Source organism: Diabrotica undecimpunctata, chromosome 1 (assembly GCF_040954645.1).
Source record: "Diabrotica undecimpunctata isolate CICGRU chromosome 1, icDiaUnde3, whole genome shotgun sequence".
Classification (NCBI taxonomy): Eukaryota; Metazoa; Arthropoda; class Insecta; order Coleoptera; family Chrysomelidae; genus Diabrotica; species Diabrotica undecimpunctata.
This window is the reverse complement of record NC_092803.1, coordinates 37,233,442-37,252,445: the sequence shown is the minus strand read 5'-3', so window position 1 is coordinate 37,252,445 and position 19,004 is coordinate 37,233,442. Positions and strand designations below refer to the sequence as shown.

The window sequence follows — 19,004 nt, the reverse complement described above, 5'->3', positions numbered from 1 at the left end:
TTTTAATTTTTATTTTTGTTTAATAATTTGTGACAAGCCACTTTGCCTCTCAACAATAATAAAAATAGTTACAGCTTCCTCTCGCAAGGGTCCAATATTTTTAATGGACAGGTCTTCCAAAATATTCCTAAAACAGATCCACCATATCCTTTTTTATTGGCGTTAATTTTAACTGGCGCAGAGTACAGTGGTGTAAGTTTCATATTTTGCATTAGTTTGAGGGCAGTTTCTTTATTCTTTTGTGGAGAACTATTGATTATTTCAAAACTGAAGTCTTCATTCAAAGTGCTCTTATAAAATATTTTATACAGTTGATTTTTCTCAGAATGCAGCCACTGGATGTTCAACCAAATACTGTACAAAAATTTTCATTTTTCTTACGGCGAGTAACGAAATTTTTCACCACTGCTATGGAGAATGTAATTAAAAGTACGCAAGACTGCTTACCTTGGACACATACTGAGGAATGATAAATATAGTCTTCTGCAAGTCATCATGCAGGGTAGTCGATGGCAAAAAGGGAATAGATAGAAAGAGGAAGTCATGGCTGCGAAATATTCGAGACTGGACAAACATGACTGTAGACGAATTATTCTACGTTGCAAAAGACAGAGAAACTTTTAGAAATATGGTCGCCAACCTCCGTTAATGGAGACGGCATAGGAAGAAGAAGAAGCTATGGAGAGAATATCTTCCTTTTTCATTTCGTACACCGAAAGAGGATTTTTTGTTACATTTGGTAGTAATTTGAATGGCTCTACACCATAAACTCATGACCCATTACTTCAATATCTGTATCTGCCATTAATTTTAACCAAAACAAACGTGTAAGCAATAATATGCTTTTCTGCATTTGGATTTGTCATAATATGGTTTCGTATGCATAATCCGATTTCTTGTAATCCCCTCATACAAAAAGACTTTTCTTATTCGTCCAACTCGTGTATGCCTAAATTGTATACGTACATGTTTCTTTTATAATACGCAATGGAAAAGATATCTATTCTGCAATGAACAAATGCATTTCGTGCAGAAAAATTGCTCATTTTCCGAAAGTATATCAAATATTGTTTTTCTTTCCTTTTCATCAATTCAGTTAACATATTTTTTTCTGCAAATTACAATTTGTATTAGAAAATGTTTTTTGCTGCACCTTTTTGCCAGATGTACTGTAATATCCACGTTCTGTATTCCTCTTTCTCTTAAGAAATATCTTGATATATTTTTCTGGTTCTCTAAACCGCTTTTTTTTCCATCGCGTTTCTTTTTATTGCCACTTTCATGCTGGCTTTGCGAACCTGATGCCTCATCAGATAAAACATTTTGATTCTCCTCTAAAATAATTTAGAGGTTATGTATTTTGTTAAATGTAAACAATAACTATTTGTACCTGAAAATAAAGATAATGAATTCTCCAATCTGCCCGGTTCATCTTCACTCTCACTACCAGGAAAACGTTCTATTCTGTCAAAATAAACTGATTTTAAACACGCTATTAAAATCTGTTAAATGCTATAGTACTATATGTCACGCGTCGGTACAATGGCAAATATAATTATTTCATATTTTGTGAGAAAATAGATTTCTGTAAAATGAAGCTTTTGCCGATATTTGGGCAAAAATGGAATTTTGTGACTTGTACCACTCTGGCTTTCAACGGCTCATATATATTTGGTTCTCAGAAACCTTATTGGTTGATTTACTTTCTTCTATCTTTATACTGTTCCATATTAACTTACAAAGCTGATTAACTTGTGTTATTTTGTATACCTTGTATGCTCATTAGTAGTATTTAGATCTTTATATTTTACTATACTTCATTACCATAAGCTTGGTGTTCTTTTGGTGTATTCTTAAACGATATTCTTACGACATGTTTAATTGTTTTAAAGCTTTTTTTATTTCTGCCTTGCTCCTGTATGTTATTATGTCACTCGCATGTGGTAAACATAGATGGATACTAGAGTTGTTTTCACTTTGGAGCGAAAGTTTTGCATATATTTCCATGGGATTCTCTGTCATTATCGATGTGTTAAATGATGGTAAACTAATCGTAGACAGCCAGTATGCGTTTATGTATTTCAGATTCAGTTCTTGGTGTGTAACGCGTGGAGTGTGGTAACCGTACGGTATAATTTTACCCCACTCTTGTTTTTCTACGTTGTATGGAGATTTAGTGTATCGTCTATATATAGGCTTTCTTGTTCTTTTTTTCCGTGATCTTATTATTCTATTTGTACTGTGGCTGCGTTTTGTTTGCAGAACCTGCGTCTATTTTGTGTTTCGTATGTATTTATGGACAAATAATACTAATCAGCCATATTTATTGTCCATTTGTCCGAAACGCAGATTCGGGCGTTGGTTTGGTTTACTTATTTTTGTGCTGAAAGATCATTTATGTATCTTCTTATTGTGTCTAACCAAAAATTGGGCGTAGGCAATTCCTCTGCATATAAGTCGCTTATTATCAAAGTCGCCAATCTTCATTTTGATCAACTCTCAATGATCTGATCAATCGCAAAATTTTGTGATACCTTTATTTCGGTTCTGATTTGTCTAATTTTTAGGTTAGGTTAAGTTCAGTATAAGCCAAAGACATATAATACAAATAGACTGGTAGCTGCCATAAGTCACGTTCCTCCAGTTCGACAGAGAAAATTGACGCAAAGCAATCCCTGCATATCTTACTAAAGGGCTGAGTTTATCAACCACGTGCACTACTCATTGATCATTTAGGTCACGTGGTCGATGAACCTGGCAAATTAGAAAGAGATGCAGGGACTGCTTTGAGTCAGTTTTCTCTGTCGCAGTGGAGGAACGGGCATGTATTGCAGCTATCAATCTATTTATATTATATGTATATGGTATAAGCATAGACATACAATACAAATAGACTGAGGGCTACAATACAGTCGTCTCCATTGTCTTAATATTCACTGGAGTTCGCTGGAATAACCATATCAAGCACATAGTAAGCACAATTTTGTTCTTATTTTGACCGCCACAATAGTAGTTACCTTTGGCATATTATCTGTTTTGCATAAACGATGTCTAGCGATGAACATGTGGAACACATATCTGTATGTGGTGTCCGAAAGCCCAAATTGAAATTTTTGTTTAAAAAAAGAGTAAAAAGCTTCTTTTGTCAGGTTTATTCGAATTCGACGAATCAATTGAGTAAAAATGGTAGAGCTTAAATTAATATTTGCACGTTGTTGTTTTCGCTGCTCTGAACGTTCCTTGCAAATCTTGCTGCTTAAGTCGTTTTTTTATAAAACTCATTCAATAATGTTCAATGTAAATGCATCATGTTGTTTTATTGTTTATTTATGTATATGATTTTTATTGTCCAAATCTATCAAATATTAAATATGAAAATGTGAGAAAAGAACGTTGAATATGTTTTATTTTAGCTGTTGCGAAAGTGTAATCCGTTTTGTTGGTTCTATAAAGATAAGATTTATAGTTTCCATATAAAAAGTTATGCTGTGGGTGCTGGATAAATAATACAGCCATTCAAGAAAAATAATATATTTTTGTGGAAATACCCGTAAAAAGGTAAATAGGAATTTATGACGCAATATAAAAAGTAGTATTATATTTATTTTTGCAACGCTATACGACTGAGGATAATGTTTGTTAATGCGAGGTCGGGGTATTATTTCTCTTTTTAGTAAAATACACAAAATCAAACTAAAACAAATAATAACAAAGAATTAAACATGAAAATTTCTAATTTTCCTGAAAACTTACTCTGCAAAAGAAGACAATGAACAATTCTTAAAAAAAATATCTTCTTTCGACTCAAACATTATACCATCGTGCTGGTCTTCTCTTACTCAGACAATTTTGCGTACTTGTTACGTCAATTTTATGAGGCTTCATGCAACAGAATCAAATTGTACGAAATTGAATCCGAAACATTGCGGCCGGTGGTGTTTAGAAAATAATTATTTGAAACCAGTAGGATTTCGACAAATACTTTAGTGTTGAGCTGTTGTTCTCTTTCATAAAGTCACAAATAAAATGAATAACATTTATTTACTGTCAAAGCTTTATTTGAAAGATATATTAAGCTACATAAAAAAACTACCAATATTACAATTTGCTTATTCTGTCTTGTTTTTTTGTAATGAAAACCCTAGCGCCACAATCAGTACTACTCATTCATTGTTATTAAATTGTTAAAGTATCAATTATTTAGATTAAAAAACATTTATTTTTTTAACCGAACTAGTATTATGTATTTAGTAAGCTTTAGAGGTGTTTAATGCCTGGCTTTTTCTGAATTACATAATTTACAGTGGAAATTAAATACAACAGACAACGTTTAATAATTCTAATTTATTTTTTTACACTATGCTCGGACTATCAGTAATTTGTTTACTTATGAACTAAAATTAAATTAGATACTTGTACGTGGCAATAATTATTATAATAAACGTTGAAAGTGAACTCCACTTGCGAGAACACATGCATTGATACATGCATCAAAAATTCGATTCTGTAAATCACCTTATGATTCGATTTCATCTCGTTTATCTTAAAATAACGATTTCAGGTGTCCCCAAAAATAAAAATCCAGTACATTGCATTCGTGGTGGCCACAGACAAGATTTTTAACAGCCCTGGTAAAATGTGCTGGGACTCCGTCGTGAAGAAACCACATTTTACGGCGCGTTTGCAAAGACACTTCTTCAAGAAGGACAAGTCACATTTTTCTAGAAATTATAGTAGGCCTCCCCATTTAGTATTCTGGGTAATTCATATGGTCTTCATAGGACTGACGATTGTTAATTATTCCAGTCCATAAATTTATACTAAATTTTCGTTGAAAATTTGACCTACGTATGAAATAACGGTAGTCGATCGGATAGCCAAGCGGGCTGGGCGGCTGGCTTCTCCTTCGCTTCACTGCGAGAGATGTCAGTTCGATCCCCAGCTCGGTGACAGAAAACAAAAAGGCTAACGCAGCAGTTTAAAATTCTAAAATGAATCTGCGGCTTAGTCTAGAATATGCTGGTATCTGATCGGCCTATGGTGGAGCAGTACGGCAAGAGATAAGGGCTTGCGGCTCGGTGATACTCCTCCATAGATCCCTACCGGAAGGGCGTGTGTCGCCTAAGTACCGGGTATATATATATATATATATATATATATATATATATATATATATATATATATATATATATATATATATATATATATATATATATATATATATATATGAAATAACGGTTCTCGTCAGCCCATATGTGACAATTATGAAAATTATACACACTGTTTCTTGTGAAACATGCTTCATACGCACATAATACTTTAGATGGAAATATAGGTTCTCTGATGAGTTTATCTTGAAACCACCAACAAAATGTTAATCTTCGATGATCACCTTGGTGTAAATCTTGTACTGTCTGATAGTGGTATAGATGTAGACGTTGTCAAGTCAAGTCAAATTTATTGATCACATGCGACATTATACAAAGTACATGTATGAAACAAGTCAAAGTTACAGACATAAATCTTAAAAGTGTATAAATTAATAAACACGATAAAACATACTTAAAAGTTATTTTTAGAATATGGCTCTAGCTCACAAATGTATTGATGACACCTCCGAAAGTTTGGCTGATGTAAATTCATTCGTATATCTATTGGTAATTTGTTAAAGAAACTTATGGCTGCATAATATGTGCTACCTTCCAACAAAACAGAACGATGTTGTGGAAGCATAAAGTGATTGTCTCTGAATCTTGTTGAATAAACATGGTTAAATTGAAATTTATTAAATTTATAAATTTTGCTATATAAATACACGAAAATATATACAGACCAGGAATTGTAAGAATATTGTTTTGTCTAAAGATGCCTCTACAAGAATCTCTAAATTTCATTTTATACATTATCCTAATAGCTCTTTTCTGAAGTACGAAAATCTGCTCTAATTCAGAGGTACAACCCCATACTTCAATTCCATATTTGGCTATTGAGTAAAAATGGGCAAAGTATACTGTTTTTAATATTGATGTATGAAAGAGACGTGAAAGAATTCTCAATGCATAACATGCGCTACTTAATCAGGATTTCAAATTAGAAATGTGGTTTGACCATTTACAATTGCTGTCTAGAAGTACCCCCAGCAACTCCGTGCAGTCTGTTTTATCTATTGCTGCTTCTATAGTGGCTTGATGGTTTAATAAATTATTTGACGTAAAAATCATATACTTTGATTTCTCTTCATTCAAAACTAATTTGTTGGATAAGAAATAACTGTTGATGATGGATAGTATCTGTGTAGTTTTATTTTGCAAATTTTGATCAGACGTTCCTGTGACTAGAATGTTGGTATCATCCGCATAACTGACGATGTTAACCCCAGTCAGTGAATTAGTTACCAAAGCTATATCATTAATAAATACTATAAAAAGTAGAGGACCCAATACACTACCCTGAGGGATACCATAATGGATATCCAATGTGTTTGATTCGTTTACAAGTTCATTAGATGTTATCTTTACTTTTTGTCTTGTATTCTCTAGGTAGGAAGTAAACCATTTTAGAACTACACCACGAATACCAATCCCCTCAAGTTTTATTAGCAACAAATTATTATCCAAACTGTCAAAGGCCTTGGACAAATCGAGAAATAAACCACATGCCTTCTCTCGTCTGTCCAAAGCATCCAACACTAAGCTGACGAAATTTGCAAGAGCTGTAGTTATAGACTTAGAAGATGTAAAACCATGTTGAAAATTATGCAAGACACTATGCTTTTTTAGGAATGCGTTCATTCTAGTATAAACCAGAGTTTCAATTATCTTTAAAAAAACAGAGTTGTTCCTGAAAGGTTATAAGAACAACGTTTTTCGCCATTCCTACCATTTTAGCCAACGTTCGTGTATTTACATTTGGATTATTTTTCACAGCATCGAACATGTCGTCTTCTACATTTAATCGACGGATACTTCTTGTTCTTCCGCTATTATTTTCGATACAACAGAACCCGTTTCTAATAATCTTTGAGAAACATTCAGAAAAGTTTGACTATTAGGAGTTCTCCTTTCGCGATACCGATGCACATAAATTTGGACAGCTAAATTACTGTTACACTGCGCTCCTCCATAAATAATCAACATATAGTACTCACAAATCGAAAACATTGTTGCAGTGACACTAAATACGATTGTTCCAAAATATCTGTTTACTAAAGTTGTGACTGTCTTCGTTTAGATTTTCGTACTGCGCGTAGTTGACAGATTTCTTTTTGCATACCAAAATGTATTTTCGTTTTTTGGCCAAACTGCTGAATTTAAAAAAAAATGTTATGTTAAAAGACTTTTTTACTCTACATGGTGCCTTCTACCTATACCTTTAACCCTTAATAGGTAATTGGATCCTATGAGATACATTGATATCTAAAAATTTTTACGAGAACTTCATTAAATTTGCGGCAAATCGAGCATTGTGTACTGTGAGATCCACAAGCAGATTAACGTATTATACGGTATGGTAACGGGTAGGGGGTGGGGAAGTCCATTATTTGTCAGTGTGTTTTTAGCAGTGTAGTGATACGGTCGACAGAATGGAGACGGTAAGTTTTGTAAAGCAATAAAAGACCTACACATTGTTTTTCTTTATTTGAGAAGTTAGAAGCAGTGAAAATACTTTAGAAAATCTTAGTACATTTCTATTTTATAGTTATAATTTGTATAAAGTACCAACAACTTGTTTGTATCTCTCAAGATACAACGCCCATAAAAATGTACGGGAAATCCAAATCTTATCTAGCTTTTTTTTCAGCTTCCTACGGTTCCATGTGGCAGTTTTTATAGAAAAAACAGAGGTCCTCAAATTGTAGTACCACCTCCTGAAGATGCGTACGTTTCAGATGTTGGATCATCTAGTGATGAGGAGATGGACGACAGTGATCTGGACCCTAATTTTGAACCAGAAAGTTTACTTCCACACCTACCTACCGAAACAATCGAGCAACATCAAAATGAATATGACACGGATGATAAGATACCATTATCCATTAGAATTTCAAATGTGAAGGAAAGTAACCAAAAAAATAGAAAAAAAGTTAGGAGCAACTACAATTGGGTGAAAGAAAACTTTCCACGCAACAAAATCCCCATTGAAAGTGTGTATGAAGCTCCACCTAATGTACTTACACCTTTGCAATATTTTCAAATGTTTTGGGATGATTCTATTATGTAATATATTGCAGAACAAACGAATCTCTACTCTACTTTTACAACCGGGACATCAATCAATACTTCTCCATCTGAAATTAAAACATTTATAGGAATAGAAATTTTAATGGGTATAATAAGAATGCCATCATTCGAAGACTACTGGTCAATCAACATACGCTACACTATTATAGCAGATGTGATGCCCATAAAAAGATTTAAAAAACTACGTAGACTAATACACTTCCAAGATAACAGTGTAGATGCCAACCAACATCGTTTATTCAAAATCAGGTACCTTTTGGAAAGAATTCGATCAAACTGTATTAAAATTGAAGGAGAAAATCAGTATTCTATTGATGAAATGATGATTAGTTACAAAGGAACCAAAGCGGGAAATCTTCGCCAATAGTTGCCGAAAAAACCTAGAAAGTGGGATTTCAAAATGTTTGTAAGGGCAGGAGTTTCTGGAATAGTTTACGACTTTTGAAAAGAATCTAACCTGGGTTCAGGCGGCAAAGTAGTTGTTCAACTGTGTAAAACAATTCCTCATCCTTTGGAAAGTATTGTATATTTGGATAACTGGTTCTGTTTATTAGAACTGATCACGCTGTTGAAAAATGAACGTGGAATAGACAGTCTGAGAACCATAAGAAGTAACCGATTACGTAATTGCACTTTGGAGTCTGATAAAATTCTGTTGAAAAAAGGTCCATTGGATCCAAAGGATCCATTGACTACAAAGTTGATAATAATGCAGGAATAGCTGTAGTAAAATGGGCAGACACCAAATGCGTCACCTTGGCTAGTTCATATATATCCCATAGCCCTATTGTCCAAATAAAGAGATACTGTAAAAATGAGAAAAAAAAAAAGTTGACGTTAGTTGTCTTCAAATAATAAAACAATACAACCAACATATGGAGGCATTGATTTAGCTGATACGCTGATCGCTTTATACAAAACACCTTTCAAATCGCGCAGGTGGTATTTGGGAATATTTACCCAGCTAATAGACATTTCTGTAAACAACGCTTGGCTGATATATAGAAGAGATATGCAGGCTACTGAAAATGGAAAACTTGATAAATTGAAAACATTTCGATTACATTTAGCTTCATCGCTTCTAAAATGTTACAATATCACTAAAACTAGGAAATCTGATTTTGCAGATGTGCAACCGTCTAAAAAAATTAGAGTACCAGTAACAACCAGACCTACAGACGACGTCAGATATGACCAAATCGGACATTTTCCAACTTTTGTTGAGAAGGGGAGATGTAAACTTTGTGTAAGTGGGCAAACAACGCTTTTCTGTCAAAAATGTGGCTTACGTGTGTGCATTGTAAGTGGTAATAATTCTAGAAATTGTTTTACAATTTACCATACAAAGAACAACTAGATAAGTAATTTTTTTATTTTTTTGTAATTTTTACGTTTACTTTTAGTCGAATAAAATTATTTTTTTTTGCAATTGATAAATGCTTTCTTAGTTTTTTAACATAATTATTAATTAGTTTGTAATTTTCAACCCTCTAAAAAGAATCTCCCTCACCTATCCCTCTGAACCAAATCATCTCTATAAGCATTTTTAGTGTGTACCAGAAATGGGCAATGTACCCCAAAAGATACATACTGTTTTTTTTTTGCAAACATGTATAAAAAAAATTTTTCTGTATTGCTTAATGTATATTTAATAAACAGAATGTAAAATTTTCGGGGACACCCTGTATAATTACTAAATAGAATGAGAGAACGTCTGGAAGTACATTCTATATTGCGTTAATCTGGTTTCTGTGGTAAATTTTTTTATATTTTGGGTGATATAATTGTAATTACAAAAATTAATTAAATGAACCAGTTTTTTCCTAAAAACCTATCATAATTACTAGTTATTTTAATATTTATTACAGCGCGTAACGCAGTTTTTTTCAATTGTTATAAAATCACCAGAGACGCTTATACTGGTGTATTTTCAACAACATACTAGACCCTGTGCTGTCATATTTAACATATTAAAAAAGAATTGTACGGAACGGTAAATCATATTTTTTTTATTCGCGCCATCTGTATAAACCAGGGAATAAACACCACTACGGTTTAAATTGCATAGTTATGAATAACAGTAACTGTTGTGTGGTAAAACTAGTAATTGCTTAGTAAAATTCTAATACAACATGTACTAAACATATTCAATATTTTTAGGTTTGCAAGGGATGAAATCGAAGGAAGGTTCGACGATGTCCGTCTCCGAAGATCCCTTCAGCAGCGCCCCTTTCAGTCTTCCGCTTCGCAGTCGAGATAGAACAAATAAAGGACCACATTCCTCAGGTAACTTGTCTTAATGCTTTCTCAATGTGTAACTTCTTGTCTCTCTAATTGTCATTACAACTATTCGTACTACAAATCTTTATGCTTTTTAAGTAATTATGTCAAAAATAGCGTTTGAATAAGTAGTATATAGGTTAAATATTTCGATATACATGGTTAAAATTAGATGTTAATTTTTTTAAAACTGTAGATTGAGATATATTTATTTAGAACCATTTATGTTGGTTTATTAGTTTGTTAGGTAGTACCGTGACTTGTTCCTCCCAATATCGACAACAATATGCATATTCCTCTTATTATATACTCCTATATACGTCGTTATACAGTCTTCATTGTAGTATCTTAGGAAATTTGCGATGTTTTTGTCGGAGTCAAATTATTTTGTTCTATTCTATGTGCCTTGAAATGTGTGCAGGGGTTATTTAAGGAATGATAGTTTGACAATTGGTGTACATTGTCTTCTCTTTCTTGTTTCTCTCTTGTTTCATTCTTCGGAGATCTTCCAAAGACTTTTATTTCTCTACTTTTAAAACAATCCTACGGGACTTCCCTACAATAGTGACTCATTAGATGTTCACTATGCAGCATATTATAGGTTGCATTATCTTTGTAGACTCTATAGGCTTTGTTCACTTAAAAAAACTGATTGAAACAGGTCTTATTTGTTAGTTTTACTTATATTTGTATACATATTATCTTAATAAATTTGCAAAGGCTTTTTTATCAGCATTACATGTTGATTTTTGTTTCTGAAAAACTTGTTATACATCACAAATGGGGGTAGCTTTTAGTCTTTTTTAAATATATTGCCTTTATAGACCAATTGATTGTCATAACAATTTTATACTTTCTTGCTCTAACTATACGCCTATATTGTCTTTCTAAAGGTTTTGTCCGGCTTTGTTGTTTTTTTTTGTAAGATATATGAGTTACACAAGAAAACCAGTAGGCTACTAGTTCAGTAAAATTCTTGTTGATTTCAAAGGGTCACTTAACTTCGTAGTCTTGTCATACTGCGATTTAAATATTTTATGTAAATCCGACATCAATGTTTGTATCTACCGGATACGTTTTAGTGCCTGATCGTAGATCGAAGCCTGGCTTCAACATGTACCTAACCTTTTTCGTCTTTCTCGCTGCTCATACTCGCTCGCTGGACCTATTTCGCTGAGCTTCATAACCGGTTTTCTCTTGTATCCGGACGAAATCGAACTTCTAATAGCAACAATAAGTTATGCCGAAGCTGCCTTACTGTGTTGAAGGTTCGGAACTTGATTGGTTATTAAGATCCATTTGGAGCAGAGACCAAAGTCGATGACCGGATCTCCTCTACTCGTTCCCCTTTATATTATTATCACAGACTCGGGAGTGTCACTGATATCTGAGTCCTCCTTTTGGCTATTTCTTTTTGTCTTCGTATCCATTATATTCCTTCGGGTTGGGGCAAAATGCAGTCAGACACGGCAATGTGTGTATGCTATGCCAAGGTTAGTCACCAGGAAGTTCGCCAGCTCTCTGAGGCATTGCTTAGGCAACACTGTTTCGCCTGTACCATCAACCCAAGACCACAATGAGGATTGGGGGGCGCAGTACTTAGCCAATTGTGGTGCAGCTGTCTGGTGATTTTTGGATTGACCATAATAGGTCTGCATGGATATATGCGTATTCTGCGTTTGTCTATGGGTGTTTGTGAATTTGTGTCATGTTCAATCAAAATATACAGTTAGTGACATAATTGCATAGTTGCATTAGTGACATAATTGTATAGTTCCCATACGCTTGGAAGGCTACTTAAAAATAGCCCCTACTACGCTAAGCATTTTATTATCAGCCCTAAACAATAGTTCACTGCCAGTCCCAATATTAGCGTAAGCCAGAGCTTCCCTTGCCAGCATAAACATGACCTACTTAGAGACTCTCTATCCGAATTTACTCGAACCGCGTTTGGCGCACGAGCATTGAGGTCAAGTTGGTCTTGGTCCAGCAGATCTACAATCTACTACAAGCAGAACATATAGATTATTTATATCGAAATATTTAACTGACAGACACTAAAACCATTTAAAACCTTTTGTCATTCTGACATCACACTAAACCAGGAAATTGTTATTTTTCTGGAACTTTGTATGCTAGAAGATGTGATATATATAGTACCTTTTTATTACTCATTAGAGATATAGGAAATATTTGTTAATGGGCTACATAAATGATGGATATTGAAATTATTAAGAAAGAGAAATTAAAAGAAAGTGATAGAAACGAAATATTGACGCTGTAAATATGCTTATTTTAGTTGATGCTGTTGATGGATCAATCATGAAAGAAGATTGAGCAAACATTTTATAGCGGTTTATCTACGATTCTACGTCATAGTTTAAATTCGAATATATTCCAAATAAGGAAACTCTTTACCACTCTTATAAAGGCTTTAGTTTCTCTCCTGTATTTTCTTCTCGTTAAAAGTCCTGATATTTTACTTTCCTTTTTCCATATTTGATCTTGATATGTCACAACTTTATTCGTCCTTAGCACTACACATTAGCTATTTAGCACTACACATTAGCTATTTCTCTCAGTAGATATTTCTGCGTGTGTTTCGGTTGTATACGCGAGTATCTGTTACACGTGGGTCCTATAAGTTTGATCTTACCTTTAATTGATATGTATTTTAAGACGACGACGTCTCCGATTTCTCGGAGCTCTTCATGTTTTTAGTGTTTATTTCTGGTTTCGTTAGTGTGTATTCTGTTACCTTATATTGTTAGTCTGTGTGTCAGATAATAAGTTTTTATTGAATTTTAGTCTTTACCGTTTAACACGAGTTAAGCTTTTGCAGTTTATTGAGAAGTTTTTTTCGACATGTTGCCTCTCCAGTGTATAGTGTTTTGGTCAATTTTTATCGTAGGCTTTCATAAAAATGCTTCTTCTACTTCAGAACGCGCAGGGGGCCTTTTGAGAAATTTCAACACGAATCGTTCGTTCATCTTCAATAGAGAGCTTTGAAATCAGTAGTTCCGAAAACTTTTCGAAATTGAAGTTTTGTCGCAGCAGTGCAACTCAACAACAGACTTCGCAGGACAGAAAGATCCGTTTATATTTGATCCTCCTCCTTGTTTAATTTCCTCCTTCTCATCTAAAATGGAATTCCAGGAAACATACTTGCTTGCCAACACTAGATGTCTTTCTCTGTGACGATAGTAATGGTGTGTTTTTCTTAAATTATTATATGTTTATTAAGCTTCCCAAATTGTATTCAGTTTTTCCTCTTAATACAAAGCTACTCTTATTTGTTTAATAGTTGGCTTTCCACTTCGATATGATTCTATTTCTAATTCTTCCAGGTTTAAATTATCTATTTTTTTTGTTTGCTTACTCAAAAATAGAAAAGCTTTTCAGTTTGTCTTTAATAATATTGGGACCATCCAGTGTAGAGACCACATTTAGAAAAGTCAGTAAATTTATTGTTGAACGAAGACTTTAACAAAATGAGTGTCAGATCTGTCGAAACCATTTTCGACGTTTGCAAAATACCTCATGACCTCATTTATATATCAATTACCATTGTCACTTTCAATTGTCAATATCGGGTAAGTATTTAAACTGTTTGACACTTTCAATAACGTCCCTATAACATATTACTTTATTTTTCCTTGTGCTATTACTTAAAGCGAATTACGGAGCGGTCCTTCTTCTTAGGCTTCTGCGTCCTTTTGGGACATATGCCTCTCCCAACTTCTTCCATTGATCTTTATCCTGAGCAACATTCTTCCAATTTGTTCAGGCTACTTTTTTATGTCATCTACCCATTTCATCTGTGATCTTCCTCTTGGTCGTCTACCTTTGTAAGGTCTCAAATGTTGTATTGTGAAGTTCCAACGTTAGTCTTTTAGTCTAGCAGTGTGACCTGCGAAGCTCCATTTGAGTTTAGCAATTTTTGTTGTGATATTCTCGACCCTTATTTTTGATCTTATTCAGTCGTTCCTCCTTTTATCTGACAGTCATACCTCAACATTGCTCTTTCCATTGCCCTTTTTGGTGTGTCTAGTCTATTCATATTTGCCTTAGTTAAGGTCTAGGTTTGACATCCATATGTCATGATAGAAAGGATGCACTGGTTAAACACTTTGCTTCTCAAGTATTCAGGTATTTTGCGTTTCTTAAGTATCCAATTGGGTGTCTGAGGTTCGATCCAACAAATATCACAGAAAACACGTGACATCTTAAAGGTCTCATCTTCAAACATTTGATAATATACGTTCTACAAAGTGTCTTGTAAATTTTTTGAAATCATTTATTGCCAGGCCTCAACTTTCATATTCAGAGATGTTGCCTGCACAGAATAATTATTGTTGGACGTTGCCCCTGTGTAATTAAGAACCACTAAAACAACATATGTTGTGATATTTAGCCGATATTTTTCCATCTTATAAGCTTCTTTCCTTTACTATTACACCATGAACTTGGTAAAGCCCTTCAATGCTATACTGCCGCTTAGAAAGCTATTGCCAAGCGATTCTGAAAATCATCTTACATGATTGATCTGTTGTTAAAACCAATTTGAACAATTCATGTTAGCTAGTTTGAATGTTAGCAATGAATAATATATATTAAAAAATTAATAAGCATTGGCTAGGTATAGAACATTTGTCGATTTTTGTTAAATTCGCATCCTGAGGCTCTGGAAAAATACAGAGAGTTTTGACGGAAAAGCACAGAATGAATCCATAGACAATCGTAGTCAATTTATGTAATATTTATTTATCATGTAACATAATATAACACATGTTACAATCAATCAGCACATTAGTACTAAAAATTAAATTTTTGGACAAAAAATAGTTATCATAACTAAAAACAATTATTTTAGGGATCAAAGCCTGTTTATATGTAACCATTTTGCCGTAGTCGTTAACTGTGACAAGTTGTCTTCTACCTGAAAACGCCCAATCGACTACAACATATATGTATACACAGCATAATCATTGTTATCATATTTTCTATTAACTTATTTATCATACAGCTTGACCTCTTCTCTATAAAAAGAGATTAGTAACATCATGCAACAAATCTTCTCACCAATTCTAATGCTTTTTGAGTTCTATGTTTTACTAATTAAGGATATATTCCTAACATGACACATTGTTTCCATATTCTCATCGCTTTAATGGTTATTAATACTTTCTGCATATCTAAATAATTTTTGTAAATCTCCTTTCATCTCTTCTGCATATTTTGATCGCCTTTTTTGTAAATTCTTTCAAGTTGTTGAACAGAATGTCCCCATTATGTAATTATGATGTAATATACTTATAACGTTGTGATTGCTATTTTTTATTCAGGATATTGTTGTATCGCTACAATACTCTCATGCTTTATCTAATAAATGGGCTAAAATAATACATAAACTGACTGTTTGTAGGTTTCGTTTCCATTATAATGATCGAAATATTCTTAACACTGTTTTTTTTTTCTGTCATTAATCAAGATATCCATCGTTTCTAATTTGGGAATTTAGTAAACTATTTTAACTATGGCATGACATTATTTTGACATTGTGAATAATGTTGAAACGGACAATCGTTTTACGTTAGAATAAAACATGGCGTGTCAATTGACTCCTCATGATCGCTTTTGTACTCCATTTTATTTACATCTAAAAATTAACAAACAGATTCTTCCAAAAATGGCTTACGCTTGAACAGAAATATTCACAAAGCACTAACAATTGAAAAGGCACGCAGTAACGTTAAAAGTAGCTGCAAAAGAAGCTTGTAAATGTTGTGAAGAATATACTACATGTCAAACTAAGTTTTAAGTTCTGAAAGGCGACTAGATTTAGTGGTATACGTTATAAATGAATAGTTTAGTTAATTGAAGCCATACAAAAATCTTACAACATCAGTTACACGATAGTTTAGTATAGTAAGGCGTTGATTGAGTTTTGAATCTATGGAATAAATACCTTGACAAAGTTCTTCCAAGCTAGGAATATTTTAAATTAGATCCAGATTCAGAAGTATAGTTTAAAAAAGTGTCGGCTTTCGCAGTAGTTACTTTGTAATGGTGCATTGTTTTCGGGGTTTAGAGACCGTAGACTGGAGTTATCTATTCTTGGCGTTTCTTCTGCAACTACGGCATGCATTACTAAAGGCGATGCGGCAGCGCTCGTAACCTGTCATTCACTAATGGTCTTCCTCGAGTATCTCCGATATCCGTCGGTTAATATCGAATCAATATTGAAGTGTTCCATGCATATGGAGAGAGGTTTAATATTTCTTATAGTTGAGATCCATATCTTGTTCAGATGTATACTCTTATAAAACTTTATCGATAATATAAAGGATATCAGACACTAAAACCGAATAGAATATTTTCGACTACGTCTAATTTTGACATAGTTTCACTGTTTGCTATTTGCTGTAGTACCAATGATGAGGTATTAGAACGCATTTGTTAAAAAAAAATCTTTCAAGAAGATGGTGAAGCCGGAATCGGTCTAAACTGGGATCAGTTTGTTTGTCAGGTTAAATCCAAAAATCATCTTAATCCTCCCTAAAACATCCCTATCCCTTTTGTTGTGCATGGACTCTCCATATTTTTCAATTAAGAGATGCTTACAAGGGTAAACAAGCAAGTAGAATTGATAATATCGATAAAACGTCAAAAATAAAATATCTTTAACAAATAAAAGAATATCGAGAGATATAAAATCTTGCAGCTTATTTTACAGGCAAAGTGCATCTACAGCTATTCTATTTGGTTTAACACAACTGTAGGATTGTTCAAAGCAGCAGTGAATAAAGTACAAATTGCCTTGATGGTCGCCAATATACGAAAAATATAGCCACTACAAGAAGTTATGAGGTCTCAAAGATATTACAAACCTCTTTTAGACTCAGCACTACATATTTCCATTGGGGTGGCGGATTTTACAAACAGGGTGATGGGCGACAATGGGAAATCGCTGAGCGGAGTTTTTGTAAACTTTTTTATGAAAATTATCAGATAAAAAGCCCTTGTGTACACATGTCCTGTATTACAGCTGCAATGAAAGTCAACATATAAATGGAGTGAGGTTCGTTGTAAACCAGAGACCAAAACCCCTTATGGATTTTAAGCAAATAATGTGCTACTTGCGCTTAAAAGGAAAATTCTTTAATTATAGTTTGATTAACGCACTTGCTTCGACTGATGACAAACCAGGCGACGAAAAAAATCAGTTGTTTGAAGACCTAGAAGAAATATACAGAAATTGTCTCAGAAATGACATTAAAATAGTGCTAGATGACATTAATGCGCGAATAGGTCGAGAGCAGACTTTCGTCACAACTATAGGAAGCCATAGTCTACACACTGATAGCAGCCGTAATGGGCTAAGCCTGATACGTTGCAACATCGCTAAAAATGGCAGTTGCTAGCACATATTACTAGATTTAGATCATTTCTTAGTGACCTCAAGCTGAAGGTCTAGAATATCAACGCCAACAAAGAAAAAAGGATATCCACCTACATACAAAAGCTGGGAGATGCAGCAGTACTCAAAAAAAAAAAATAGCAGTACACTAACGGATCAAAATTTAAACGAAGATGAGATAGGAATACAAACCTATTCGGAAAAACCAGTAGTTTGATGATAAATACAAGAATGAAACTAAAGAAAAAAATGAAGCGGAAAAGTACTGAGTACCGAAAAATGCTTACACGAAGACCTAAAACCACAGTCGAGAAATTAACAGACAAAGAGAAGAGAAGACAAAAGAAAACATAAACCACTTGAATATATAGAAAGTCTTAATAGAGAAAAATAATTCAGAACATTCTATAAGAAAGTTGACACTAACAGAAAAGAATTCAAGGCCAGGATGAAATAATGCAGAAGCCTGAGTGGATAGCTATTAAAGTCAAGGAAATACGTATTAAATCGAAGATATGAGAAACATGGGAGTACATGCTTGGTGAGGAAAGCGATAGATAGGAAAGACTGAAGGAAAATTCTTTAGTAGGCAAGGACTGACATAGAGTTGTAGGGCCATAATAATGATGATGATGAAGTCCTTTTTGTTGATTTCGTTCTGTAAATATTTCTTAAGTTTGGTCAGTTTCCTAAACTCTATATCCAGTTTACAATGGAACAATGACTTCGATATTTTTATGTAATTATAAACCTGAATATTTGGCGGGAGAATTCAAACATGAAAAGCGTTGGGCTGAAACGAGTATTCTCCAAAATATAACAAGCGGTATATAGCTTAAAAAGAGTCAACCGCAACATTGAGCAACAGCGAGAATCAAAAGGTGAAGCTTTCTGGCCGTATATTAAAACCGTTACAAATGGAATGAACATCTTACAAAACATTACATATGTCCATCTTCAAATCACGAAGACGATACAAAAAAGTATAAGTACGGCCAAAGATCCAGGAGAACCTACGGATACTCCATAAATTTACCTCATTCTCTGTAGTTGTAGTTCAGTGT

At 33.7% G+C, this 19,004-nt stretch overlaps 1 protein-coding gene across 1 annotated transcript in view; it reads left to right on the top strand.

Annotated features, from left to right (window-relative positions):
- Nak (Numb-associated kinase) overlaps positions 1–19,004 on the top strand; it is a 67,353-nt gene that overhangs the window by 33,166 nt on the left and 15,183 nt on the right. The window contains exon 10 of the mRNA XM_072541105.1: positions 10,401–10,526. Within this exon, the coding sequence (XP_072397206.1) occupies positions 10,401–10,526 (126 nt within the window). The remainder of the gene's footprint in view (positions 1–10,400; positions 10,527–19,004) is intronic.